Source organism: Verticillium nonalfalfae (assembly GCF_003724135.2).
Source record: "Verticillium nonalfalfae strain VnAa140/NRRL 66861 chromosome Unknown scaffold_52, whole genome shotgun sequence".
Taxonomy (NCBI): Eukaryota; Fungi; Ascomycota; class Sordariomycetes; order Glomerellales; family Plectosphaerellaceae; genus Verticillium; species Verticillium nonalfalfae.
Genome location: NW_021167277.1, coordinates 164869 through 191753, shown reverse-complemented (window position 1 = coordinate 191753; position 26885 = coordinate 164869). Strand labels below are relative to the sequence as shown.

The following is a 26885-nucleotide window of genomic DNA, read 5'->3' as shown; positions in this document are numbered from 1 at the left end:
ATCCCGCGCCCCCATGTCATGCCGTCCGCTAAATCACGAATCAGACGCTCGCTGACATGCCATCATGCGCCTCATTAGCCCATTGTCCGTCATAAAACCTGCGGCCTCGAGCCAGCTTCCCTCCGCCCAAAAAGGCACTGGACCCCGCCAGCCCAGCAAGAACCAAAAGTAGGGGAGAAATCATCGCGGCACAGCCAGTTCCTTCGTCCCATCGTGCTGCAATTGTTCTCTCCATGACTATCCATCCGCATACACTCCCATGAAAATCGCTCCAAAAATTGAAAGAATTAGAAAGAAAAGAAGCAATGCCGAGAACCAAATGGCTCGTTTCCATTGGCAAACCAGCCAGTGGTCATTGAGAAGGAACAAGAAATGGCGAAATATCCAGCCCAGATCCGATTACAGCCGTCGCCGGCTTGTACCCATGGTACGCATGTATGTGGAAGGGTGACAGTAAGAAAGGAAAACCAACCGCTGGTGCCGACGGGCCCATTCAAGGGATCGGCGACGGATTGGATGTTGTTCTGTTTTTCCGGCTGCATGTACAAGTCACACGCCATGCCTCGGGTGATATCCTTCTGGATCCCGAAGCAGCATTCGGGCTTGCGCCCTGTTGAGTCTTGTCGAAAATGGAATCTTGTTAAGTCTTGTTGTCATGGTTGTTCCTGTGATCGTGAAAGTGTCGTAGTGGCGTCTGCACAAGGTGCTGGCTCGTGATTACATGATGATTCTGGGATACACATAGTCCAGATCATGCAGGGGTAAAGATATGGAATAAAGGGGGAATGCCTAGATGCTAGCAACACGACCCTTACCGGGCACGCTGGCATAGCATACTAGGAGCTTGAGGCTTGTGCGCCACTCTTCACATTCCGAAAGGAGGGCGCGGTCGGCCCAGATGGTTTTGCGAGCGGGTGTACTGCCGACTGTGCTTTCGTAGCAGCGAGTATACCACCATCTGCCAACCTTGGCCACCATTTTGGTGATGTTCTCGTCGGCAGCATCGCTCTTGTCGTTCATCATCTCGGCAAGGCTGCGCTGATCTTTGGGCTTCTTCGGCCCACTGGCAGGAGGCTTCTTGCCATCCTGCGCCCGAGCCACGACGCTCGCGACAGGCACGCCAACATGGCACGTCTTAACGTCAGTAAAGCCCTGCTGGCCGAGAAGACGGAGCATAACATCCGAGGACGAGCCTAAGCTTGTCTCTGGGGTCTTCTCGTGGATGCGCTCCTTGAGGTTCCTAACCGTCCGGCGCGCCCGGTTCCCCATGTTGTTGAGATCGACGTCCAGCACCGAAAGCTCAATGTAGCCACCGGGTTTCAGGACGCGGCGTGCCTCAGACATGATGTTGCGATAGTGGGATTCAGGCCCTGCGGCTGGGAATCGGTAGACCACAGAAGTGAAACTTTCGGCGCCAAAGGGAAACTTGTCCGCATGTGAGGTGTACTGAATCTGGTGATGATTGGGGGGGCTGAGTGGAAATGTCGATGCGGCCTTGTGCTCGGTGGGCAACGGTGCTCGTGGAGACATGTTGAAGAAGGTAGCGGCAGGGTACGTCTCGGCAGCGTAGAACGACCAGTCGTCGTTGCCCAGGCCATCAATCACAAGGATTGATGGGCGCTTAAGTGATCCAACTTCTGGCACTAGTTCGTCCCTGACAGGACTGAAAAGAACATGTCCAAAAGACAACCACTTGCTCACCGTCATGGACCCAACACGAAGATTAACCTGCGACAGGGGGGATTCATCCTCGGAGGACTTGCAACTACTGCTGGTCGATTTATGAGACAAGTTGCTGTTCCTCTGCTGTGACGTCAGGGAGGGCCTACGACTTCCTTCGCCACTGCGACGGAGAGCAGTATCCGGGTATACGAGAGGCTGGGATGGTGTCTCCTCGGGCTTGGGGGCGAAGGCAGCCTTGATTCGTTCTGTCATGTCGGCACTGTAAACACTTGACTCGACGGCGAACCTGTCGGCCTCATCCTTTACAGACCGAATGCTTTTGGCAGAAGGCAGCGCAAGAGTAGGAGATTCGAGAATCTGGCTATTCTTCTTCAGAAGCTTAATTTCCCTGGGAGCATAGTTTTCGAGGTGAAAGGGGACGCCCTTGGACGAAGTTGCAGAGGGGGGGACGTCTCCAAGAAGGTCGTTGTACTCGTCCCAGATGTCATCCTCGCCGAGGCCGGTTGTGTCGGGCACGGCAATTGTCGTGGCGGCCATGACATACGTGCCGGAACAGCTCGAACTTGTGCTATCACGTTGTTGATATTTCTTGTTGGGCGAAAACTTGAGGAACTCGTGACCGATCTGAATCATCTCTGGTGGCGAGTCTCGGCTGGTACGCCCGGGTGCGGAGTCAGTGCTGGTAGTCGTGGATACCTCATGAGACAGCTCTGGTGTCGAGGTGGTTGGGGGGCTTGGGCCTTTGGCAATCGAGCTGAGGTCGACAAAGGTAGCATGAGGTTGCTCGTGGTAGCTGACACGCTTGAAGGGTCGAGAGAAACTGCGTAGCGAGGGAGGCTCAGGCCTGGTGGTGATAACCCTTGGTATTCTACCCACTTGTGGGAGACGACTAGGGCGTGCTGGCGTGGACCTTGCAGCCAGGACATATTGTTGAGAGGGTGTCACAGCTTGAGGTTTGTCGGTGAACTTTTTATCGACACGCCGAATCTGTAGTGCTGACGCTTGCGGCGGCAAGGGGTTTGTTGGGTATCGTTTCCTTGTTGCCACCGTTGGAGGGGTTGGGACATTGGCAAGACCATCAAACACATGCGCATCGCGGAGAACGTCCTCCACCGTGGGAACACCTTCATCTTGCTCAGATCCGTCCATCATAAAGTAGAAGGCCTCTGGCTTCTGTTGGACGACCTTGACTGTGGCCGCGACAGGCTCGGGCTCCTTCTTCTCCGAGGTCTTGTGGGAACGGCTGAAAATGTTCCATTTTCTTGGAGATCTTGCCCGCTTGGTGAGTTTCTTTGGTACCGCGACTGCGGAAGTCACCGCGCGTCCACGGGCGGCGTGGTCGATGAAGTCAAAGCGAGAATCGTCGGAGACAACACTAGTATCAATGCTCGTGATGGACGGGGAGGGAGCCCTGGTAGTCTTGATAGGCTTCGGCAACCGCAGAGGGCCCTGCTCAGGGGAGGATCGTAGCCGCTGGGTGGATCTCCTAAAAGCCAAAGTAGACTTCATGGCGAGAGCTTCTGAGTCGCTGCTATCCGAGGGACGGCGATGACTGAAGCCAGCTTTTGGGTTGATGGGCAAACCAGAAGCCCACATGGCAGTTCGCCCCGCAGTTGAAGTCGTAGACACATCAGAACCGCCCCGTGATTCAAGACTGGGGCGGCTCATTGCCAGGCTTTGGTTGCTTTCAGTCCGACTGAGATCGGAGCTCGTGTTCCTGTTGTCCTTAATTTCGCCGCCAGAAATCACCACGGGGTTCATGCGTTCCCGCAAAAAGGGGTCAACGTGCGTCGTACTGTTGAGACTTTCCTGGGACGTCCCAGAGCCGGCTGTGACGCGATTCATATACAGTGCGCCGCCACTCCGCCTGCGAGGAGCGCCGAGACGGCCGTAGCCTTCATGGCCGGTGCCAGCAGCGGGGCCCTTACGTGTTGGCTTGTCTTTCGTATCCGCCTGAGTGATGTCCGGTGTTGTTTTGGCTCGTCTGCCAAAGAAGGCAAACCTGCCATTGAAGGCGTTCGTGTTCGGACTCGGAGTGCGGGCTTGCGTGTTGCGCTCCGACTTGACAGGGCTTGCTGTGGCCGGCCGAGGCGCGGGGGTAGCCTCTCTGCCCACAAGACGGGTGGGGGCTTCGGACCCGCCAGGAAGGGGTGATACAGCAGTCTTACGAGGGGCCGATGGGCCAGCTCTATCCTCGTACCCATGTCTCTCGGCCACGAGTGAAGCCGATGACAGGTTGCTGTGAATGATAGGCAGAGGTCCAAAAAGCTGAGACTGAAGATCCGGGGTGCCATCTCTGCTGGGTCGCAGAGGCGGTGTTTCGCGTGCAGTGGGCGTAGACCTGGAAGCGAGGGCTGGAGATTTGGAGGGGAAAAGAGATGCGCCATCTGGTCGTACCAGCTGTCGCTGGCGTCGCGGTGATGCTTCGACGGCTGCCCTCTCCTCGTGATGCTTCTGAGATGACTTACGGGGAGGTGGACTTGGCGGCATGGGCGAAAGGCGCTTCTTTTTAATCTTCTCCTTCTCTTTCTTCTCGACTTCGCGCACCGTGGAGTTGGATGATGAAGATGTCAAGGACTCTCGGACGGCAGCCAGCCCTTGAGGGTCCGCACTGATGACGTCTACTTCGTTTGTCGTGCTTCCACGCCTCCGAGTCACAGGCGGTCTCGTCCAGACAGGGCTCAATTGCCTCGGCTTCTGCGCAGGGAAACGGGCAGGAGACATCAGGCTCGGAGACTGCGACGACATGGAGGTTGGCGTCGTATCGCGGCTGTAGGGGCCGGGCCCCGGCGACTCTGAAAATCGTGTGCAAGGGCTGCCACTGAACGCACTAAGTTGGCTGCTAGTGCCAGAAAACGCAGGAGTAGGGGGGGGCAGATCCTGTGTTGATAGTTTGAAGGGGACCTCGAGGCCGGAGCAGTCCGAAAGAACCGGGGGTCGGAGGGCAATACCTCTGTACCTGTCGAGCTCTGGGTAGATCGTAACGGCGTGAGCTTGGGTCTTTGGCAACTCGATCGACCGGGCTACCCGGACCTCCATCGGGCTCTCAGTAAAGTCTTGATCTAGAGACTGTCCAGACGAGGGTTCCATCGAGGAGGTGGAACGGGGAATTGACGATGATGAGCCGGTCCTGCTTGATTCGGTCCGTGAGTGACTCCCGGAGCTTACGGTTGCTTGGGTGACTGATGATTGCTTCCTCCGTAGAACATTACGAGGGGACTTCGTTGGGCCATCGTGCGATCTGCCGGAAGAAGAAGTGGAAGGTGTGGTGGCATGAGCTAGGCGCTTTGGGGATGTAACTGTGTTGGAGCCCCATGATGGCAACTTCTGGGGCAGGGACGGACGTCCAGCTGCTGTCGGTATGGAGGGTCTCCTAGCTACTGGGTTCGATGCAGCGCGGCTTGAGGGCGTGTAAGAGGGGGCGGGTGCCTGACCGAGAAGCCGTGATTGTTCGGTCTGCTCTCGTGGTTTGCGGCCAACAGTCGGCGGTCGGTCTTCCGCTGTGTCGAACCCCATGCCTGCTCGCCTTATTCTGGACGACTCGACGGTCCTATTCGGCTGTGGCGGCCTTGAAGAAGACATGGTAGTCCAAATATCGGTGGTGTTGTGCCGAATCTGCCTACCATAATCCCTTGCTCTGCTTTCCTATTCTTGCGTTTGCAGGTCCATAAAGAAACGATGTGCAGTTGAACGTGCCCGATGAGTCGTTGTGGGTGAAGGAAGGGAACAGCCTATGCAAGTGATGACTAAAGAAAGAATCGAGGTGGACGTTCGAGTGAAATTGTGAGAAATATCACTGAACCCACGAAGCCGAGAGGATATCGGGCAGCGAGGCAGCGTCAACAAGTATAAGAGGGGATTAAGGGGCTTGGCGACGGAACCCCTGGAATCGGAGCCAAAATGTCGCAGGGCGATGCTTGTCTAGTAGGGAGGATCCAAGGCCTGGTCCGCGACGGGAACCCTTGGTGATGGAGGGTGGTCTCAAGGTTCCGCGGCTATCGTGGGTACGCGACTAGCCCTTTCGGTATGGGGCAGGTCGAGGATGGTGGTGGGGAGATGCGGCGTCTAAGTACCGTCGCGTTAGGGCGACGGGGTGGGACAGGGCGAGCGAACGAAGCTCCTCCGTTCTAGGAGGGCTGGATGAAGGCTGAGGGCTGAAGGGTGTGGGTTAAGGGCTGAGAGAAGTGAGGGATATGTGACGTTGTTTTGTCGAATATCCAATGTTGGTTTGGAGGTCAGCGTCAAAAGAAGCAAGAGACGGAGAAGAGTCAGGAACCGCGTCTAAATGCGAGTGACAGGCAACGGAGGACAAGAGCAGTAAAAAGTACAAGAGAAGCTACAGCAGCAGCGGGGTCGTGGAAGAGGGTGGGACGTCAAGAAAAGTAGCATGGTGGTGGTATAAGTGATTTCTGATGGTGGTCTGGTCGAGCCGCCTATGGTGTCTGAATGGTCAACAGCAATCGGCAGGCGTTGCAAGGATGTGCCCAATGTGCCAGGTTGCCAGGCCGAGCTACGTATCCACCTAGAGACGGTGCTCTGAAAAAAAAAATGCTATTCTTTGCGTGTGGCGTAGTCAAGCAGGCCTTGTTCCTGCTTCTGTTGCACGGCGGTCAGTGGACAGGACAAATCAGGGCGGACTGGCACAGCGAAGACGGCGGACGCCGGGGTATGTAGATCAGAGACGGCCAGCAGCAGACCAGGTCAGGTGGCCCCTGTGTGTAAGGCAGAGAGATGCCGAGGGCGGCCCAGGCGACCAGGCGACCGGGCGACAAAGTTGGGATTGGACACGCGTGACAAGACAAGGAAGACGACCCCAGGCAAGGCCTCTGGGAAGTTGACTCGGCTTGTCTACAGTACTTGTCCCCAGGGCAGCTGTACCAGGGACATCGATCGACAAAAGGAGGCGTCGCTGGGCCCGCCCAGACGACAATGCAATGTTGATGGGCAAGGACGGCCCCCCCCCCCCCCCCCCGGGCGGCAAAAGGTCAATCGCATCCGAAAATGGCCCATGTTCAGACTCTGCTTCTGGCTCTGGCTGCGCCTGCGCCGCGCTGCAGGCAAAAGGGCCCTTCGAGGTGCATACACGGCCGGTCCTATAGAGTCGGCACGACGGCTGTTGAGCTTGTTATTGGGTGCCAAACCCTTGTCGATGGCTTTTAGCCTGCGGACGCAATGAGGATCTGGGGCTCCCGACGGATGGCCGTGGGTCCTCTGGGTACCTAGGTAGATGGGGCAGTCCAGGCTATGAGTCGCCAACTTTGACGACTGATGGCCAACGGCAAGCTCTGTAGAAGACGACAGATGGTAAAACAAGGTCTTGGCTGACTGCTAGTGGTGGTGGCGGGTGCATCTGTCGAAAAGGAGTGTTCCGTTGGGCCACTGGCAAGTGCCTGTCTATCATAGGTAGCCCGCGAGGCTTGGTCGACGAGTTTTGATGGGTTGAAGGCGATGAACCATTTGCGACAGATGGATGTCCCGATAAGTCAATTTTGTTGTGTAAGACGGAAAGAGAGGGTGGCCGGCCAAGGAAACCATTTTTATGGATGACCGGACGTCGTTATCACAGGTCCCAAGAGAAAGCGAAGATGGTGGGCAAGAAAAGGTGGTGGGTGGAAGGCGGGGGCCCGAGAAGAGGGTTGAGACACCACGCACCGATGCTGGCGTTGACCTTGACGTTGGCGCTGGCGCTGGTGCTGGTGCTGGTGCTGGGCAGTTGGGGGGGAGGGGGAAAGGGCTGGCATTCCCATCGCCCTTGCCCCCAGATGGCCTAGAAACTTTGACTCTGGCCAGTGCGTCCCGGATCAACTTTGGCAGGTGCACACACTGGGACGTGCACTCTCCCTCACTATGCCATGTCCCTGGCCCTGACCATTGCCAGGCTCATCCTCCCACTAACAAACACGCTATCAAACGCCGTCTCAGCCAGCCCAAAGCCCAGCCCTGCAAACAGATGCGGCGTCCTTCCTCCTCGTCCTCCTCTCCCGATGAACCTTCCAGTTTGGCGCTTCGATGCGTCGACGGGGACTCGTCGTTACCCTTCTACATTGCAGTCTTGTGCATGTCTTGGTCCTCGCTCTCCGACAGGCCAGGTTTCTCCTTGTCTCACTCCACTGCTGTGTCACCCTCCACCCTCCTTCATGACCACGCTATCTCTTCTCCACCCAGCTACTGGCCGGCGCTTGTCTGGCGTTTCTCCACGACCACACAAGGGGAGGGACATCCTGGGCCAGCGAGATCGCCCAGAGTGCCAACTCCCTACATGTACAACCTTGGCCCCCTGTGTGGGCATCGACAAGAGACGACTCATCGACTCCGCCGGCCAGCTACGTAACTGGCTTTAGCCATTTTAGGATTCACAGCTGATGAATTTGCTGTGAACTGCGTCCACATACATGTACCTTCACAGTCGTTAGAAAGGGACCGTCGTTTCCGCCATGGCCAGCAAGTAACATGATGAGAGGTGCGCCAACGCCTGCTCGACAATGACCTGAACGCGCAATGCATTGCGGACAAGCGCGACTGGACGATCCGAAACCTCCTCCATCTGCACCGCGCTCAGTGAGAGCGTCCGACCTGCTGGTGCGCAGGCGCCCCCAACCAACGGAAACCCAAACATGGCCAACAGTCAAACGCTGCGCTCGGCTCCGATATACAGGACCCAACCCTCCCAGTCTCTGTTCTGTACCCCTCCTTAGATTTAAATCCCTGCCTAGAGACTAGTTGCCTATCAAATATCATATTTTGAGGCCCCATGGACCATGGTCAGTCATATTGTGCACCTTGACAGAAGTGGAACGCCACGGCCTAGTTCTGACCATCATTCATTCACTTATCGTGCATGAAGCTGGGTTGGGCTTTCGCAGATGCCGCATCGTCCGCTACCAGATTCTATTAGTATCGAAGTTTGCGTTATCATGAATGAATCATACTTGGGGAGGGAGGGGGGGGGGGGATGCTCCGCTGGGCAGACCCTTGTAAACGTGGCCACCAAGACGGGACCGTCCTTTTTCTCGAACGGGCTCTAAGATACTTCCCGCTAACAGAGGCCCGAACCTGTACCCGTCCCTTTCCGCGCATCCAGGACGACATCCAACCACGCATTTGAACGTGCAGAAAGGGGTTACGAGTAGGCAGAGCATAGGAACAAGGCCATTGTACGCGCTGACCGGGGGATTGTGATTTTGCCATTGGACGACCGCCAGCCCAGGAAAATCTACTTCCAGGTCGACCCCTTCTCGGGCATCTCATTGGGTTGGGGAGGATCGAATAATGACGAATCACCGTGTCTGAAACAGACATCTGCATGTCTTACGCTTCCCGCGACGCCGCAGGAACATGGGCCGAGCCAATCCTCTAGTCCCATTGCCTCGATTGCAATCGTGCTCATAGGCGATCAAGCGACAAGGGGAAGCCTGGACTGTCTGAAGATCCAAGCGACGTCCACAAGCCTCCATGTCTGTCCGCGGAAGAGGCGACGGGGGTAAGCGAGACTCTCCGGGAGCAAACCATCGGCAACGGCTCTTCTCTGTGCAACGCGGCAAATCTGGGGTCGTAAGACCACCAAGGTGGCGGACAGCACGCTATTCGAGGGATGTCCGATTTCGCTCGTTGCGACCGTGTCGGCCGTGGTTACCATACCAGCTTGCGTGTGTTGTCGTCCAAATCCAATTGTGCCCAGGTCACCGACCCATCACCCGAGTTCCCGTCTCTGGCCTCGACGAAGGCCGGCCGTCCGATGTGTCGACCATGGTGCCCGTAACCCAAGGCCAGGGCCCGCATATCAGCCAGCCAGTCGCTTGGCTATCATCAGCGCGCCGTCAGAAAACCGCATCATTGGAGAAGTGAGAAAATGTCAACAGCTCTGTCGACAGCTGAAACCTGCATACGACGGTGGCAACCATCGCATGTTAACCGCGTCTATCCCGGCTGCCAGGCTGGTGAAGAAGGGTAGATGATCCAAGGTTGAAAATAGCACCACCAGGTTGGCGTGCCTTTGCATTGACGAAAAGCACGCCGTCCGTTTAGCAGCCGGAACCAAGTCGCTGCCCGCATGCAGCATACGCAACGGCGTCTGTTGGCGGCAATTTTCTCTGTTTGATGGGGGCCCAAAAGAGGCAACCAACACGCCACGACGGCCTCACTCGGATAGCCCGACGTTTTCCCATGCACTCCGCCACAGGCCTCACCGCTGGTCGGGCGAACGTCACGGGACTTCCATTGCCTTCTGAGGCTGGTGACGTGGCACAACGGCCCTTCGACCCCTGCACGGGTGGCTGAAAATGCATGATAGCCGAGCAAACGCAGGGAGAGGTAGACGTCTCTTCTCGAATGCTTCCGTTACAAGCGCGCCCCTGCTGTGGCTTTGCCCTGCTGCATCGACAATCGCAGATCCCAAGCCGTGGTCAGGTTGTCTTGCATCTCGCGACAGGCAGAAGTACTCAATACTTCGGCGATGGCGAGGCGAAACACTTGACCTGGGTGGTTTCCTCCACGCCGCCAAGGTGATTGACAACGCATTGGATGCCTCCTAAGATCCCTGAAATCCCAGCACGCGGAAAGACCAGATAACCGACCTTTCAGTAAAAAAATAAAAAAACTCAACAATGACGATGCCTTTGTGATGGCTTGCTCACGTTTGACTCATCCTTTCGCGTCGAGAATCGCCAAATGTCCCCACACCACACTCCAGAGCACTGCGGGCAGGCGCCATTTCTGCCGTGACAGGGGTGAGACTCAGCCAGCAGGGGGCTTCGGTACTTCGATTGGCCTGACCAGGGTTGCCCCTCGCAAGTAACGTGACGGCGACGAGGTGCGAGAGGCGTCACACTGGGTGTGCTGAACATCTTGCCAGATGTCTGTTGCGGGCGCTCACCAGAGCGAGCTCGTTAGATCGCACCCTGCCATAGGTAAAGCCTCCCCTTCCCTTCGCCAGCGCCGCCCCGTCGGCAGCCAACGACATGGTCTTCGACGCTTCGCAGCCTCTGTAGAACCCCAGCTGTGCCGAGACACAGGCTGGAAGGGGGCCACACTCGTGCATCAGCTGGTTGGCAGGACGCCCATGATTTCCCGCTATTTGTTTTCTCATCGATCGATGGCTCACAGACGAGACATGCCCCTTTTGAGTGCCTCGCACACGTCGGTGGCTTCCTCATCGTCCTCATTGGGGTTGTGGCTTCTGCCCATAAGGCTTCCCGAGGCGTAGGACCAACAATGGGCGCCGGGCGGGCGTTAGCGAGAGACAACTCCAACGACTCCTTCCAAGCCTAGAATGGAAGGGCTGGGCTGGACTGGCATGGCATGGCCTCTCCTGCTCGCTGTTTGGCTGTGCTCAAGGCATCATTATTTTGGCTTTGCATCCTGAAGGAGTATATCCAACGCCCAACTAGCCAATCCGCCATGATGTCTCCTTAATCTTTAGGCTGTGGAGGCGCTGACCTGCCCCGATCCCGCACGCGAGTGGATTCGATTTCGAACGCCATTGCAGTGTCGTGTCATATGGCAAGGCAATACGCGAACCTCGGGGCTTATCCTCTGCTGATAGCCGTTTCCCAGACACTCTTGATTAGATGGCATATACCTGGAAACGCCATCTGGTCACTTGATGCCCCCCCTTCAGCCATGTCGCGCAACCTCTCCAGACCAAAGACGTTCCAGGAGGACATCGGGGGCGGCAGAATATTCGCGCTCTCTAGACCTATGAGATGTTCGCGGTGAAAAGTGTCGTTGCGCTTCGCTGCTTCACCGGTCACTGTGTTTTTGACCGCTGCGCCATCACGTGGTTTCTGGATGCCAATCATGCCGCCCTGCCAGGTGGCCATGTGACCTCTCGGTCTACTGGACGCGGCCTCGAGGCTCTGCGCTTAGAACGGCTTGGAAGTGGCGGCGGTGAAGATTGGTCATATGCTTGCGGCATTAATACTTGGGGCGATGATGTTGTCGGTGAGTCTTTTGTTCTGGAGGGGCGTGAATGATGTCCCTGTCATGTTGGCGGCAAAGTCCTTATTGGATGGAGGTGGGGAGATATGTCCTGGGATGCACGGGGAGGTCCGCCGTTATGAAACCCCGTTGATCCCGTCGTCTCCATGGATGAGACTCGAGCGCGCTCGACGACGTACTCAGGGAGCCAGATAGGACCAGACGGTTCTACGGCCAGGTGGCCCACGAGGCAGATGTTTGATGTGGTGCGCCGTGTCCTCGGAGAGAACCGCCGTTCCGCAATACTTGCTAGACAAGAGGACAAGAACGCCATGCCATGGACGAGTGCTAGCGTTTCCATGCCAGTATCTCCCTACGATCACAGCTAGAGAGGTCTTCGTACAGATTATACTTGATGAACATCGGAAGAGCGTTGATATACCTTCATGACTAACACTCGCATCCTCGAGGAGCACAGCGTTATGCATCAGCAAGCATATCATTTTCGCTCCAACTCAGACCTAAAATGGAAAATTGCACGTTACCAGACTCTCCCCTTCGTCTAAACCCACTGTCGTTTTCGGCACGCGTCGGGCTGCGCGAGCACGCTTTCCATCCTCGGTCGTTGGGCATCCCTAAGGATGCCGCATAGTGTACAAACCGTCCAGTCCCGCGTCCTGAGAAAGCCGCGAATTGTCTTCCATTTCCCAGATTCAGCGAGCATGCAGAGACAGGCCAAAAAAATAAAAACCCCCAACAACACTATGCCTGGAACCTCAGCTTTCTCGCCTTCATCTTGACCTCCTCCGACGCGAAACATCTTCCGTGCACCTCCTAAGAAGCAGCGAACCTCTTCGCGCGAGCCTCCAGCTTGGCCTTCTCCGCCGGGTCAGTGGTGCGACCGCCACCGCCACCGCCCTGCTTGCGTCCCGCGTTTTCCCTCGGCGGCTGCTGGCGGCGTCCACCCTGCTGCTGCTCGCGCTGTCCCTGCTGGCGACCACGTCCCCTGCGGTCACCGTTGGCGGCGTTCTGCCTCTTGGCGTCCTGGCCGCCCTGCTGCTGGTCTCCTTCGCCGCGTCCGCGCTTGGGCCTGCGCTCGGGGAGCGCGGCATCGAGACTGGAGGCAATGTCGTTCGAGTCGGCGCCGAAGCGCGCGGCGCGCTCGGCCTTCTTCTTGGCTTCGGTGTCGGCAGAGTCGTCGGCGGTGATGCCAAAACGCTTGGCGCGTTCGGCGCGCTTCTTCGTCTCCTCCGAGGCGTCGGTCGCGTTGAGGTTCAGGGCGAAGTTCTCCTTGGGCGCCTCAGGCTCTGTGGGTGCGGCGGTTTCGGTAGCAGGTGCCTCGGCGGACAGCGCAGGAGCGGCCGCGGCAGTCTCGGCGGCCGGAGCGGGAACTACCTCTGTGGTAGCAGCAGCCGGAGCGGCGGCGGGCGCGGGCGCGGCAGCCTTTACGGCGGCTGGCTTCGCGGGCTCCTCCTCGTCCTCGGACCAGGTGATTTCGGCGTCGTTAGCTTCGGCGGCAACTGGTGCGGCGGCGGCGGGCTCGGCAGCCGCTGTTTTAGGAGAGTTGATGTGGTCAGCTTCGGAAAGTTCGTTTCGGCAGGGAGGAACGATGTGCGCGCGAAAGAATGAAGAAGACAACCGAAGGATGAAGTCGTCGACACGGTAGGGCTTCACGTACTAGGCGCGTTCTGCTTGTCGTTCTCGGCGAGACGGGCGACAAGATCGGCCTTGTTGCCTGTGACGGAGAGGGAGCGGGTCTGGAGCAGCTTCTTGAGCTCAGGGACCTTCATTGAGTTGTAGTCGGCCATTGTGAGGTGTATTCGAGTCGAGCTTGGGGCGGAGGATGGATGCGACACTTGATGATGGGGATGCTACGAGGAGTAGGCGCGTCTAGCTAAAGCGCGTCTTGGTAGGGTGAAGGACGTTCGGAAGAGTGTCGAGTGCCTTGTTCACTAAGTCTTGAGGTAGTGGGTGGTCAATGGACAAGGATTGGTAGAGCCAGATGAATGAGGGAAGATGGGAGGAGAGAAGTCTGGGTGGGCCTTCCCTTGTTGATGAATAAGGTGGTAGAACGGAAAGCTGAGAGGGAACTGGATGGAGCTGGATGACGATCCAGGCGGCAGGCGCATGGGGGGCACCTGTCCATTCCTTCACCTTTCACCCGTCGCTGGCTGCGTTGCGACGAGCACCGCGCACGGACCACTGAGTACCTGCATTTGCCCTGGAGCTTCACTTGAAGTACCTGGAAGGTCGCCAAAGGGTGGGTAAGGCGCTGAGGAACCATAGAAAAAAAGGTATGCAGACGAGACTACATGTACACAGGGGAAGGCCAATGAAAAAGATGAGATGGGTGGCCTTGTTATTGCAAAGTGTGACCCGTTATCTATGAACATCATTCTGCGGGTACACAGTCAACAGGACAGTGATGCATCTGACCCAGAAGGTCCCTCTCGACAAAGGGGCAGGACCCTCCGTGCGCAGGCAGATGAACGAATTGCTGCCTAGGTACTTGACAGACGAGCTTGAAGAAAAGGTTATCTGGCCTTTGAGAACCTAGGATACGAGTCACTTCCAACACCTTGGAGTACAATATGTATCCAGCTATCGAAGGACGTCCTGCGAACATCGAGAGCCTGACCTCTCAGAGCTACCTATGTACCCAGCGACAGCATCGGCAGCAACTGCTACAGCTCCGGGGAAGCAGTCAGCTGGACGTGCATCGTGCTAGCTAGGTACCTACCATACCTACCCCAGATTCCCATTGCCTACCCAGCCAGGTAGAGCCGACCCCCCCGGCGGTGGCAGGCCGAAAGGGGCCAGACCTACACTAGCTGGGCCTCTACAGCCTCCCCGCCAGCACCTTCCATAGCGGTCCTCGCTCGCCGGCTCCACAAAAGGGAGAGCTTGGCATGACATGCCCACCAATGTGGGCGTCGCCGAGAACTGAACCTTTGCTCCTGGCTCAAGTCTTCCTTCCGTCTTGCATCCCGTTGGCGCCGTGTTGGCCGCTTGATTCCACTCTTACCGTTCGATACTCTTCTTCTTCCTCTGACTGCTCCAGAAACCGTTGCCCTACATCGCGAAAACGCCGTGTCCGACCCGACCTTTCTTCCCTTTGAACGACTCTCCCAGTGACATAAACCCACTGGACCACGATCCCTATACTTTTGCCTTCTGCACAACTCTCCCGAATCTACTCAGCAGCCGATCTCGCTAGGATATGGCCTAGGCCGATCACGACGAAGGCTCGCTGCGAGTCCCCTGGCCTGCCCAACGTCTTGGCCCTTTGATCAAACGTGGTCGCGCGCCCTTCGTCGCACAATTCTTCTTACTTGTAAATGTTGCATCTAGCCGGAGACGCCTCGTCCCAGCGCCAACAGCATGACGCGCAAAGTGGTACGTCCAAGAAAATGTCCTTGCCGCACCGCCGAACCCCCCTTCTCTCCCGTCCCAGTCACATGCTCAACTATCCTAACCCCAACGCGATAGATTCGATCCATCTTCCAGCTTGCTGGGGCGACTTTGGTCGCCTTTTGCTTCATCGTCTTCCTCGACCGTAACTTCAGGGTGCTTCCCAAGTCCATCCACAACTACATGCCCCAACACAACCATGGCATGATCGTCACCGACATTACACTTGCCCAGTGCTCCAGTGTCAACCCCTTCGCCTCTTGCAAGCTTGATCCTAAAGTGTGGCAGCGTGTTGAGAAGGACCTCTACCTCGGAAAGACTTGGACATCACACGCGTACCTACACGTTGCGCGCAAGAAAGAGGAGGAGCTGTTGCCCGATGATCGCATTGTGCTCGACGTCTCCGTCGGCCGACTCAACCCCACCAGCACCGGCACCAAGGGTGATGATCCCGAGCTCTGGGAGTCTCGTCCTGGCGGCCTCTGGGTGAAGCGGACCCCGAACCAGAAGCTCGGCGACTCCAAGGATACCATCACTGCTGTCGACGTACTCTTTGGCGATGATGCCGTCGAGGCACGTGACGGCTGGTCAATCGCTGGCAAAACCCCCTTTCTTCTTGGAATCAGTAGCGACACGCCCGTCTCCCATCTCACCGTTCGCCGAGGCCCAGCCAAAGATCCCATCAAGCCCAAACCTCGAATTCCCGACAACGGCAAGTTCAAGATTATGCAGCTGGCCGACCTTCACTTGAGCACCGGTGTCGGCAAATGCCGTGATGCGGTCCCCGATAGCTACAACGGGGGGCCTTGCGAGGCTGACCCGAGAACGCTTGATTTCGTGACAAGGATTATCGACGAGGAGAAGCCGAACCTGGTGGTCTTGAGTGGCGACCAGGTGAACGGTGAAACGGCGCCTGATGCCCAGTCCGTACGTGTACCTCGGTAATGAGGCAATGGAATCTTGCTAACGCGTGACAGGCAATCTTCAAATTTGCACAAATCCTGGTCAAGCGCAAAATCCCCTACGTCGCCATCTTCGGCAACCACGACGATGAAGGCTCGCTTCCAAGGGCCACCCAGATGGCTATCATGGAAGGCCTGCCGTACTCTCTCTCGATAGCCGGTCCGGAGGAGGTTGACGGCGTTGGCAACTACTACATCGAGATTCTGGCCCGCGGCAGCTCAGACCACTCAGCCTTGACTATCTACATGCTAGATTCACACTCGTATTCGCCCAACGAGCGTACGTATCATGGCTACGACTGGATTAAGCCGAGCCAAATCACATGGTTCAAGAACACAGCATCCAACCTTGAGAAGAAGCACAAGGAGTACACACATACGCACATGGATCTTGCTTTCATCCATATTCCCCTGCCCGAGTACCGAGAACGCGACAACCAGTATGTCGGCGAGTGGAAGGAGGGCGTTACGGCACCCAACTTCAACTCGGGTTTCCGGGATGCTCTTGTTGAGAAGGGAATCGTCATGGTCAGCGCCGGACAGTGAGTACCACCTCCTAGACCCCGATAGTCATACCACTAACACTCTCTCAGTGACCATGTGAACGATTATTGCGCCATTTCCAACGACGCGAACAAGAAGCCAGCACTTTGGATGTGCTACGGTGGCGGCGTCGGGTTCGGCGGATATGCCGGTTATGGCGGCTACCACCGCCGCGTGCGGATCTTTGACGTTGACACCAACCAAGGACGCATCAAGACATGGAAGAGGCTTGAGTACGGCGACATTGAGAAACGGATCGACGAGCAGCTTATCGTCGACCACGGCAAGGCTGTCTTGCCTTCGACGCCATAAGCTGGAGGAGGCAACAGTGCAGGGCGACTGGTATGACGCCCAAGCTTCCCTCTAAACAACGATTTGCAGGTGTAGAAACTGTAGTCGATAGACTTGGCACACGCAGTGCTAGAGCGGGCTGTTTTGGTTCCTGGAAAATGGACCCTGTCTGCGATGCTCCAGAGGCTCTGATGATGATGCGCCTACGTCGCAACACGGTGAGAAAGGGCTGGGAAGAAGACGACGACATCGGATTGGTTGGATGAAATACCCTACGGACGTGGTCGAGCGTGGAGGAATCACTCGCTTAGGAGCGCTGCTCATGACTTCTGCTTATTGAATCCAAGTAGAGCGACAGAAACGACGAATTGACATTTCTCTGCTTCAGGTTTGACTTGCTGAATAATGTTGAGTTCTTCATTGTCAGAAGGGAGAAGTGCCTTGAACCCTTGGACAGGTCTAGTGCTGACAGTAATGATTGCTTTGTAATGCATCTGACCCGGCACATTGGTAATGAAATGTCAAGTACTGATTGCGGTGCATCAGAACACGACCCTCGCCAGTACCTTCAGTGTGAAAACTTAACAATTCGTCGTACCGAGTCCGAGATCCGACTAGTGCCGAAAGTGATGCACAAAAGGACCTTATGTCAGGTCTCACCAATTCGGAGAGGGGCATCGCCATGACGACATGCACAACAAGCCCCGCTGTTCCAGGACACTACCCACGATGCGATATGCTACAGTAAGTCCAATACGGTCTCTTTTGATGCTTTGTCATGCGGGGTATGGTCGTGCCGGCCGGAAAGAGGTGACTTACTGGGACCGTCATGGGTGGTCCCTCTTCCAACAGTTGCGGCGCCAGAAAGGGGAGGGGGAGCTGGAGCTTTTTCATAAGAGCTACCGCGTTCTTCCTTGGATTCGGTCCAGCTCTTCCTGACCCCACCCCAGCGTGCTTCACTCGGTACTCTTTGATCTCACCACCAGGATCATAACGACAATTTGAACGTTATCACATTTCATGACTTCTAGACTGGGACTTCTGTCGAAGCAATTTTTCAAAATGGCTGCTCCCAAGAGTGATATCCACTTGTACACCACCGGTACACCCAACGGCATCAAGGCGTCCATCCTGCTTGAAGAGCTCGGCCTTCCGTACCAAGTTGGTCACTCAGCTGCGCTTGGTGAAGTCGTGCTAATCTCGAATAAACAAGGTGACCAAGATTGATATCTCCAAGAACACACAGAAGGTGAGAAGAGATCCGAGCAGATGTGACCAAGCAAGCAAACCAGTCGATACTCATGCCACCTGACAGGAGCCTTGGTTCCTCGAGATCAACCCCAACGGCCGCATCCCGGCTCTCACAGACTCGTTCGATGACGGCAAGCCCATCCGCATCTTCGAGAGCGGCAGCATCTTGCAGTACCTCGTTGACCGCTACGACAAGGACCACAAGGTGTCCTACCCCGCCGGCTCGCGCGAGCACTGGGAAACCACCAACTGGCTGATGTGGCAGATGGGCGGCCTTGGACCCATGCAGGGCCAGGCCAACCACTTCAAGCGTATGTCCCTTCAGCCGTCGCGACGTGCGAGGCAGTGAGACGGCGCCGCTGACGAGTTTGCAGGCTACGCACCCGAGCAGATCCAGTACGGTATCGACCGCTACACCAACGAGTCGCGCCGCCTCTATCGCACTCTGGACACGCACCTGGCCAAGTCTTCGTCCGGCTTCATCGTCGGCGACAAGCTGACTGTTGCTGACATATCATGCTGGGGCTGGATCGCCGCTGCCCGTAAGTGCCCTTTTCTCTCAACCCCCTTACTCCTGTTTTCCTTCGTTGTTTTGGGGAGGCGACGTGTACTGCCCCTCTTCCCGATGACAGGCATGAATGAACCGAGCTGACATGAGCAGACTGGGCCGGCATTGACATTGAGGAGTTCCCCCACGTCAAGAAGTGGCTGTACAAGCTGCTTGAGCGCCCCGGATTTGAGAAGGGCCGCCACGTTCCCACCAAGCACACCGCTCTTGAGTCGGCGCAGAAGAGCGAGGAAGAGCTGGAGAAGGCGGCTGCCGAGTCGAGGCAGTGGGTGCAGAGTGGAATGAAGGAGGATGCCAAAAACTAAGCTGTACGGCTATGACATAGGACTTAATTCAACAGCATTGTCTTGAGTCCTGAAACATGAGAAGTGTAGGCGGCTTCTGAGTACAAATAATCAATCCACATGTCACCATATCTGATTTACCGTATCCTACTGTCCCAGCAGTGCCTTCTTTTTTTTTTTTTTTTTTTTTTTTCCTTTTTTTTTTTTGTACGCAGGGTATCCAGGATCGCACTGAGCTTCATTCGCTCCCGCCCGCAATAGTAACGAATAGCTCGGTGGAACACGTGATTCACAGTTGGGTGGAGAGCATATGGCGCTAACTGCCTTTGGCTCACAAGTATATTGGCCCCATTTTAAATTCGCATCCTGAACATTAGGTAGTTGCCGCTCCTCAACCCCAGCCAGCATTCAAACACTCCTCCCACCAACAAACGCTCCCCTGACCCGCGCATTCTCTCAACCACCGCGCGTCCTCCATCATGTCGTGGAGAAACCAGGGCATCACCGGTTCGAATAATATCCCACTGGGAAAGCGTCGCTTTGGCGATGACGAAGAAGACGACGGCGGCGGCGGTGGTGGTCGCGACCGTGCCCCTGCAGTTGGTGGTGCCGAACTGAAGCGCGGTCGCAGTCCTGAACCTCGTAAGTTCGGCTTCTATAGCACAATGCAGATCTCCATCGCTGACACTCCTACCACAGGCACCGATGCCGATGGCCCGCGGCGCCGCAAGAAGCGCAACCGATGGGGCGACGCCTCCGAGAACAAGGCCGCTGGCCTTATGGGCCTTCCGACGGCCATCATGGCCAACATGACCAGCGAACAGCTCGAGGCGTACACCCTGCATCTTCGAATCGAAGAAATTAGTCAAAAGCTTCGCATCGACGATGTCGTCCCTGCCGACGGCGACCGGTACGTCCCCCCCTCCCCGCTGATCTCGTGGTATCCCCTTGACTTACAGTATCACAGATCGCCCTCTCCTGCACCCCAGTACGACAACCATGGTCGCCGTATCAACACTCGCGAGTACCGCTACCGGAAGAAGCTTGAGGATGAGCGCCACAAACTCATCGAGAAGGCCATGAAGACGATCCCCAACTACCACCCGCCCCAGGATTACCGCAGGCCGACCAAGACCCAGGAGAAGGTCTACGTGCCCGTCAACGATTACCCAGAGATTAACTTCAGTATGATTGCTAACCCTCTAATCCTTCTAACCACTCCTCCTTTCCTTCCCGTACCTGGAACAGGCCGGCTTGCCATGCGCCCCATCGGCGTGTTGGCAAGCTTGGCCTTTTTGAGAGACCTAACCTGCCACATGCCCCTTACTTGACACAGAGACTAACACTTAGCTTTCCCCCCGAAGTTGGCTTACTTATCGGCCCTCGTGGCAATACTTTGAAGAAGATGGAGAACGAATCTGGCGCCAAGATTGCCATTCGTGGCAAGGGCTCCGTCAAGGAGGGCAAGGGCCGTTCCGACGCCGCCCATTCCAGTAACCAGGAGGAGGACCTCCACTGCCTCATCATGGCCGACACGGAGGAGAAGGTCAACAAGGCCAAAAAGCTGATTCACAATGTCATTGAGACGGTACGTTGTGCGTCCCCGTATCTTCCAGAACATGTACTAATCAACTATAGGCTGCTTCCATTCCCGAAGGCCAGAACGAGCTCAAGCGTAACCAGCTCCGTGAGCTTGCTGCTCTGAACGGTACGCTCCGTGACGACGAGAACCAGGCCTGCCAGAACTGTGGTCAAATCGGACATCGCAAGTACGACTGCCCCGAGAAGCAGAACTACACCGCCAGCATCATCTGCAGAGTCTGTGGCAACGCTGGCCATATGGCCAGGGATTGTCCTGACCGTCAGCGCGGGGCCAGTTGGCGCAACGACGGCGCCGGCCCACGTCCTGCCGGTCGCATCGACGGTGGCGATGCCGTCGATCGCGAGTACGAGGTATGTACATCCCCGGACCCAGTGTGCAGTAGTGTACTGACGTAGCCCAGCAACTCATGCAAGAGCTTGGCGGCGGCCCCGCCGATGGCGCTCCTCCTGCTCGCATCGAAGCCGGACCTGGCTCGTATAACAACGACCAGAGAGGTGGTGATGTCAAGCCCTGGCAGCGCGGCCCAACAGGAGGGCCTGCCCCATGGCGGTCACGCAACGAGTCGAACCATGACGGCGGCTCCGGCGGCGGCGGCGGTGGTGGTGGTGGAGGCGGCGGTGCTGCTCCCTGGGCGCGTGACCGTAACCGCGACCGCGATGATCATCGCGGCCATGGTGGTGGCGGCGGCGGCGGCGACTATTACGGCGGTCAAGGTGGTAACAACTACGGCAGTCAAGGTGGTCAGAACGCGGCGCCGTGGCAGCAGGCTCCCGGTACGCAAGGCGGCTACGGAGGCTACGGCGGTTACTCCGGTGGCTACGGTGCTCCTCCCGGCATGAGTGCTCCTCCCGGCATCCCCCCGCCACCTGGAGCTCCTGGCCTTGGAGCTCCGCCTAACCTCACTGGCAACCTGAACGCACTCATCCAGCAGTACGCAGGCGGTGCTCCTCCTCCCCCGCCCCCCTCGGACAACGCACCTCCTCCACCTCCCAGCGACCAGCCGCCCCCGCCCCCTCCTGGCGCTTGAGGGAGGCCAACGACAAGGCTTGCGGCTATAGTGGACTAACAGCGTTTGGCTTCTTGAGACGGCCTAGCAGACCTACGCCTGCGCTACCGTGGACAAGACGCCATGTACTGACTAGCAGGGCTGTTGAGCTTGCACGATGATGACCTCTTGACATGACAGGCCGTCTTGACTTTTTAGGATTCAGGCACCGTCTATCTTGCTTCGGAGGCGTCTAACAAGTCTAGAGAATTCGAGGAGAGTCCGCGCCGGCGATCCGTGCAAGTCGATCATGACTGGGAGTGCCCGAGAGGCACTGAAATGTACCATTAGACTGACTTCAGTATGCACCCAATATGTAGTGACTAACGCAAAACTTTCAAGGGTTGGCGTTGTACCTCGTGCATGTTGTGATGAGAATGATCTGCGGAAATGATCAGTTGTGATCCTTATGTTCGCTGGGCCTCGCGATCACAGGTTCTCCGATTGGCGTGCATGAGAATGCTGGAGACAGGGCATGACTTGCATATGCGATGCAGGCGCTACCTACGTCCACAGCGGATCACAGCGGTTCACCTCGGCGATAGCGACAGATGCGTGGCTTCCTCGCCCCGCATTCCAGGCCAACCACCTCAAGGCAGCACCTGCGGCACCTGCGGTAGGGTGCATGTGCCTTAGACAGCTACCTACCTAGGCACCTACCTACCTATGATGACATCGCTCAAGCGTAGCAGCAATGGAGCTTGGGCCACCCCGCCCTCCTCTGTCTCTCCCACTTCCAACGTCGACTGTGCCGTCAACCTCCTCACCCTCTGCGCTCTCTGCCAGGCCATACCCCGTCGTCTCGGCCTCTTCTTTTTTGGACTACCACCAAACATCATTCACGCACCTGGCTCTCTGCCGTCCGTCCACCGTCTGACGCCCGCCATGAAGTGCCACAACCCCTTCGGCTTCCGGGTCGGACCCGTGACCTTCTGGACCATCATCATCTACCTTGCTCTCCTAGTACCTCTGCTGTGGATTCATGAGACCGTGCCCCCCGCGCCGTCCTCCCCGACCCCGACCCCCGGTATCAATCTGACCGAAGCCTGGCACGACTTGACGACGATCACGAAACACTACCACCCCTACAACAGCCGTGACAACGAACGTGTTGGTGACTACATCCTCGAGCGCATCGCGGCCATTCTCGACCGCAACGATGTGAACTGGACCCTGGAAAAGACTGGTGCCGTGCAGGGGACCAAGACCATGTCAGGCTTTTTTCCGTAGTCTTGCTCGTCTTTCGCCCGACTGACTTTGTTTCTTAGCGCTTCCAAGCGAAACGTCGATGTCACCCTCGAGCTCTCCAGCCGTTCTTCCTCTGCCCCATCCGTGACGGTCTTCGATGACAACCTCGCCAATGTGACGTGGGCGACCGATATTGGCATGCTTGGCGATCACACTGCTGGCGTGGGCACATACTTCGAGGGCACCAACAAACTGGTTTACATTCGTGGCACCGAGGATGAACAAGGCGAGTGGTGGAAGTCCGGCAAGAATGACGTGCGCGTCATTGGCAAAGGAGGTGTTCTCGTCAACGCCCACTACGACTCGTAAGACTGGCTATTGCACGTATGTGCTGTGTGCGCGAGGAAGCTAACTTGAGCTAGGGTTGCGTCCGGTTACGGTGCCACTGATGATGGCATGGGATGCGTGAGTATTCTGCAGATTCTCAACTATTTCACGACCCAGGGCCGACAGCCGAAACGCGGCCTGCTGCTCCTCTTCAACAATGGCGAAGAAGATGGCCTGTTGGGGGCCAAGGCTTTCGCGAACAGCCCCCTGTTCTCGTTCCCTACCACATTTGTCAACTTGGAGGGTGCCGGCGCCGGCGGCCGTGCCGTCTTATTCCGATCATCTGATGAGCAGGTCACCAAGGCGTACCAGAAGGCCCCTCACCCGTTCGGTCTGGTCGTCGCTTCAGACGGATTCTCCATGGGCCTTGTCAAGAGTCAGACCGACTTCGTAGTCTGGGACGACATCTTTGGCCAACGTGGGCTCGACATTGCCTTTTACAGACCCCGTCCCCGCTACCACACTGACCAGGATGATACCCGCCATGCTTCCCCCGCAAGTCTCTGGCATATGCTCTCCAACTCGATCGCCGCCGTCAAGAGCCTCTCGGATAACACGCACACGTTTTCGGGCCAGAGATCTGACGGCGACAGGCGCAAGGTACCCAGCGGATCCCACGCCAGCAAGGGTGTTTGGTTCGATATGTTCGGCAAAGGCTTCGCTGTCTTTGGGCTCCGAGGACTTTTCGCGTGGTCTCTGACGCTTCTGATCGTGTCGCCTCTCATTCTTGCCATCCTGGTCTTCATCTTGAACCGCCACGACAAGCTCTACTTCTTCTCCAGAAAGATTAATGTTCACAACGAGGGTTCAGAAGACCCCGTATCCATTGGCGGCTTCCGCGGGTTCACACGCTTCCCTATCGCAGTGGGCTTCTCAGGTGCACTTACGCTCGCCTCTGCCTTTTTGCTCACCAAGATCAACCCTATGATCGTCTACAGCAGCGAATATGCAGTGTAAGTTGTCAGCTCTGAAACTTTTGTCTGATATCTGACACACATCCTAGCTGGGGTATGATGCTATCGCTATTCTATGTGTCCCTCTGGATGACCTTGAAGGGGTCCAGCGCTGTCAGGCCAAGTGCTCTGCAGCGGGGCTACATTCACATTTGGCTCTTCATCGTCAGTTGGGGCCTGCTTATTGTGGTGGCGGTGACGGAGGACCGTCTCAAGATCGCATCGGGCTATCCTGTTGTGTTTCTGCACTCTGCGCTTTTCCTGTCGACTGTTATCAGCTTCCTTGAGCTGTTCGGTCTCACCAAGAAGCACGATTATGCCCGTCGGGCACACGACGACCACCAGGTCCGCGACAGAATCAGCGAGCTCCCCCATGATGATGCTCTGATCGCTGCGGACACACCGAACGATGAAGCCGAGGATAGTGACGGAGACGATAGTGAACACGAGCCCACTGAGACCACACCTCTCAGGGCTGGTGGAGACAGTCGCGTGCGATCGACCTTTGGGACAGCATACCGGTCTGTGTTTACCAGAAAGAGCAGTCCCGATAAGCACAAACCATTTGACAACGAGCAGCCCTGGTCTGGCCGGCTGCCAGGCTGGACTTGGATCTTGCAGTTCCTCCTGCTGGCTCCGATCAATGTCATCTTGTGGGGACAGATCGGGCTTTTCGCTGTCGCCGCGACACAGGCTGGCGGTGCCGATGGAGGCAGCGTTCTCACCACCTACCTGATTATTGCTGTTCTCAGCATTGTCATTCTCGTGCCGCTTGCTCCTTTCATCCACCGGGTTCATTACTATGTTCCCACCATCCTCTTTGCTGCCTTCGCCGGCACGCTCATCTACAACCTCATTGCTTTCCCGTTCTCTGCAAACAACAGGTACAAGATCTACTTTGTGCAGGAGATTGATGTGAGCGATGGATCCACCAAGGTCTCTCTGACAGGTCTTGACAAGTACGTCCATTCGGTCATTGGGGAGCTTCCCTCTACGTCAGGCAAGGTGATTACCTGCACCGATTCGAACGCCAGGTCTGGTCTTGTTGATTGTTCGTACGATGGGTCCGCGGTCCCGCCCCTGCTGCATGGGGGCCTAGATAATGGAACGGTTACCGTCACCAATAAGAGATACCAGCATCTAGTGTCGGTCAACATTACACGATCAGACGACAGCAAGAACCGGGCTACCCTGTCGATTAACGCGGCGGACTCGAAGGTCTGTACTGTCATCTTTGACCAGCCCGTCTCGAACTTTGCCATTCGCGGCTCCGAGGGCCTTGATTCTCGACTGGGACAATATCCCGATGCAGGCGTCGGGAGCCTCAGGCTCTTCCGCCGTGACTGGACATCGCCTTGGGTCGTGGATGTGGAGTGGAATGATCAGCACAAGGTCGACGAGGTAGCCTCAAAGACCGATAAGCCGGTTGACAAGGACGCCGTCGAAGAGCTCCGAAAAAGAGCAGGCATATCGGGCACCATCAAGTGTCACTACAGCGACGCCAATGTGCCTGAGACGATCCCGGCTTTCCACGAGTGTCTCCAATACTCGCCAGATTGGGCGGCTTTCTCCAAGGCGGATGTGGGCCTCGTTCGGGCGGTCAAGCGCTTTTAAGTGTTCCGTGGGGCGTGAGTAATAATGATGCGATGATGAGGTTGGCGTTCATGTTCCTAGTAGTTTGCATCCTTGCACAAGTAGGCGTTATGATTATTCGTATCCACAGGGTATCCTGCATGTTGTAATGACCTTTGACTTTGTCATCTGGGTGTGCCTGTGACCTGGCGTGATGATGATGTGCTTTTCTCGCCAACTCAATTGCGATTCCAACTCGTGCGTTCATACCATCATTCTCTCATGCCTCGTGCACCAGGCGGCTAAAGTGCTGCTCAAATCCCAAAACGCCACAAGTAAAGCACACTAGAGCACAGCATCCCGCTGGCCAATATCCCAACAGCGACCCCACGACCCAGCGACCCAGCTAACTCTCCATCTCATCGTCTCCCCGGACAGCCTGCCCCCCCTGCCTCTCCAGCAAGGCCCGCATCCGCGCCCAGAGCTCGGCTTCCATGTCCCTCTCGACCTTGCTGTTCCGGCTGTTGAGCCAGCCGACATCGAGGGCGCCGATGCCGCCGACGCCGTTCGGCTCGAGCGACGGCTTAGCTACAATCTTGGCGTCCTCGTTCATGACCTTGGCGTCCTGACGCAGGCGGATGATGCCCGCCTCCTCGAGGGCGAGAATCTGGCGCTTCATACGCACATCGACCGTGTGCAGCGTCGACAGGAGGCCGTCCATGGCGGACTTGAACGTCTCGGTCTGCTGGGCCTGGGGAATGTGGGGTTGCGGGGAGAGGGAGGTCAGGGCTGTTGCTGTGTGAGACATGAGGGCCACGATGTTCTGTCTGGCGTCAGCTTGGATTCGAAGATGATGTTTTCTTCTGCCGAGGTGAGAAGGGGAAGGGGGTGGCGGACCTTGTCGATTTCGCAGAGCTGCGAGATGCGCTCTTCTAGGGAAAAGGTGTTTGAGTTGTCGGCGTTGTCGGTGGGCGGGGCTCGGGACGCTGGTGGGGTGGCGTCTTGCATGGCGCTGTCGTCGTCCATGATGGCTGAACTGTCCCTTGGTGTAGGGGAAGTATCTGTGTGTGTCGGCCTGGTTCTGGTGATGAAAATGAATGCCAGTGATGAGATTCACGATGCTGCTCAGTGAGAGGTGGAAGAACGGATAGATGCGTCGAATTCAGTTGGCGAGGCAGAGGTCGCAGTAGGCGCATTGGCCTTTCGATGAGCTCTCGGTATGCACACAG

General features: G+C 56.8%; 7 protein-coding genes across 7 annotated transcripts; 4 read left to right on the top strand and 3 right to left on the bottom strand.

Annotated features, from left to right (window-relative positions):
• Positions 1–789: 789 nt before the first annotated feature.
• D7B24_006992 (uncharacterized protein) lies at positions 790–6570 on the bottom strand (the record flags this gene model as incomplete). Its single annotated transcript, XM_028641109.1, has 2 exons — positions 790–5298; positions 6562–6570. The coding sequence occupies 2 exons, from the start codon at positions 6568–6570 to the stop codon at positions 790–792; spliced, it is 4518 nt and encodes a 1505-aa protein (XP_028494901.1).
• Positions 6571–12432: 5862 nt separating this feature from the next.
• On the bottom strand, positions 12433–13406 carry D7B24_006991 (uncharacterized protein; the record flags this gene model as incomplete). Its single annotated transcript, XM_028641108.1, has 2 exons — positions 12433–13148; positions 13277–13406. 2 exons carry the CDS (start codon positions 13404–13406, stop codon positions 12433–12435), a joined length of 846 nt encoding a protein of 281 aa, XP_028494900.1.
• A 1106-nt stretch (positions 13407–14512) lies between these two features.
• D7B24_006990 (uncharacterized protein) lies at positions 14513–16826 on the top strand (the record flags this gene model as incomplete). The annotated part of the gene is made up of 5 exons (XM_028641107.1): positions 14513–14524; positions 14950–14994; positions 15088–15936; positions 15987–16513; positions 16565–16826. 5 exons carry the CDS (start codon positions 14513–14515, stop codon positions 16824–16826), a joined length of 1695 nt encoding a protein of 564 aa, XP_028494899.1.
• Positions 16827–17867: 1041 nt separating this feature from the next.
• Positions 17868–18929, top strand: D7B24_006989 (uncharacterized protein; the record flags this gene model as incomplete). The annotated part of the gene is made up of 5 exons (XM_028641106.1): positions 17868–17966; positions 18019–18054; positions 18121–18367; positions 18431–18598; positions 18718–18929. The coding sequence occupies 5 exons, from the start codon at positions 17868–17870 to the stop codon at positions 18927–18929; spliced, it is 762 nt and encodes a 253-aa protein (XP_028494898.1).
• Positions 18930–19387: 458 nt separating this feature from the next.
• On the top strand, positions 19388–21538 carry BBP1 (Branchpoint-bridging protein; the record flags this gene model as incomplete). Its single annotated transcript, XM_028641105.1, has 6 exons — positions 19388–19550; positions 19608–19818; positions 19876–20093; positions 20273–20496; positions 20547–20861; positions 20912–21538. The coding sequence occupies 6 exons, from the start codon at positions 19388–19390 to the stop codon at positions 21536–21538; spliced, it is 1758 nt and encodes a 585-aa protein (XP_028494897.1).
• Positions 21539–22225: 687 nt separating this feature from the next.
• D7B24_006987 (uncharacterized protein) lies at positions 22226–25698 on the top strand (the record flags this gene model as incomplete). Its single annotated transcript, XM_028641104.1, has 4 exons — positions 22226–22767; positions 22825–23109; positions 23167–24084; positions 24135–25698. The coding sequence occupies 4 exons, from the start codon at positions 22226–22228 to the stop codon at positions 25696–25698; spliced, it is 3309 nt and encodes a 1102-aa protein (XP_028494896.1).
• Positions 25699–26062: 364 nt separating this feature from the next.
• Positions 26063–26682, bottom strand: D7B24_006986 (uncharacterized protein; the record flags this gene model as incomplete). Its single annotated transcript, XM_028641103.1, has 2 exons — positions 26063–26479; positions 26554–26682. The coding sequence occupies 2 exons, from the start codon at positions 26680–26682 to the stop codon at positions 26063–26065; spliced, it is 546 nt and encodes a 181-aa protein (XP_028494895.1).
• Between the last annotated feature and the right edge of the window lie 203 nt (positions 26683–26885).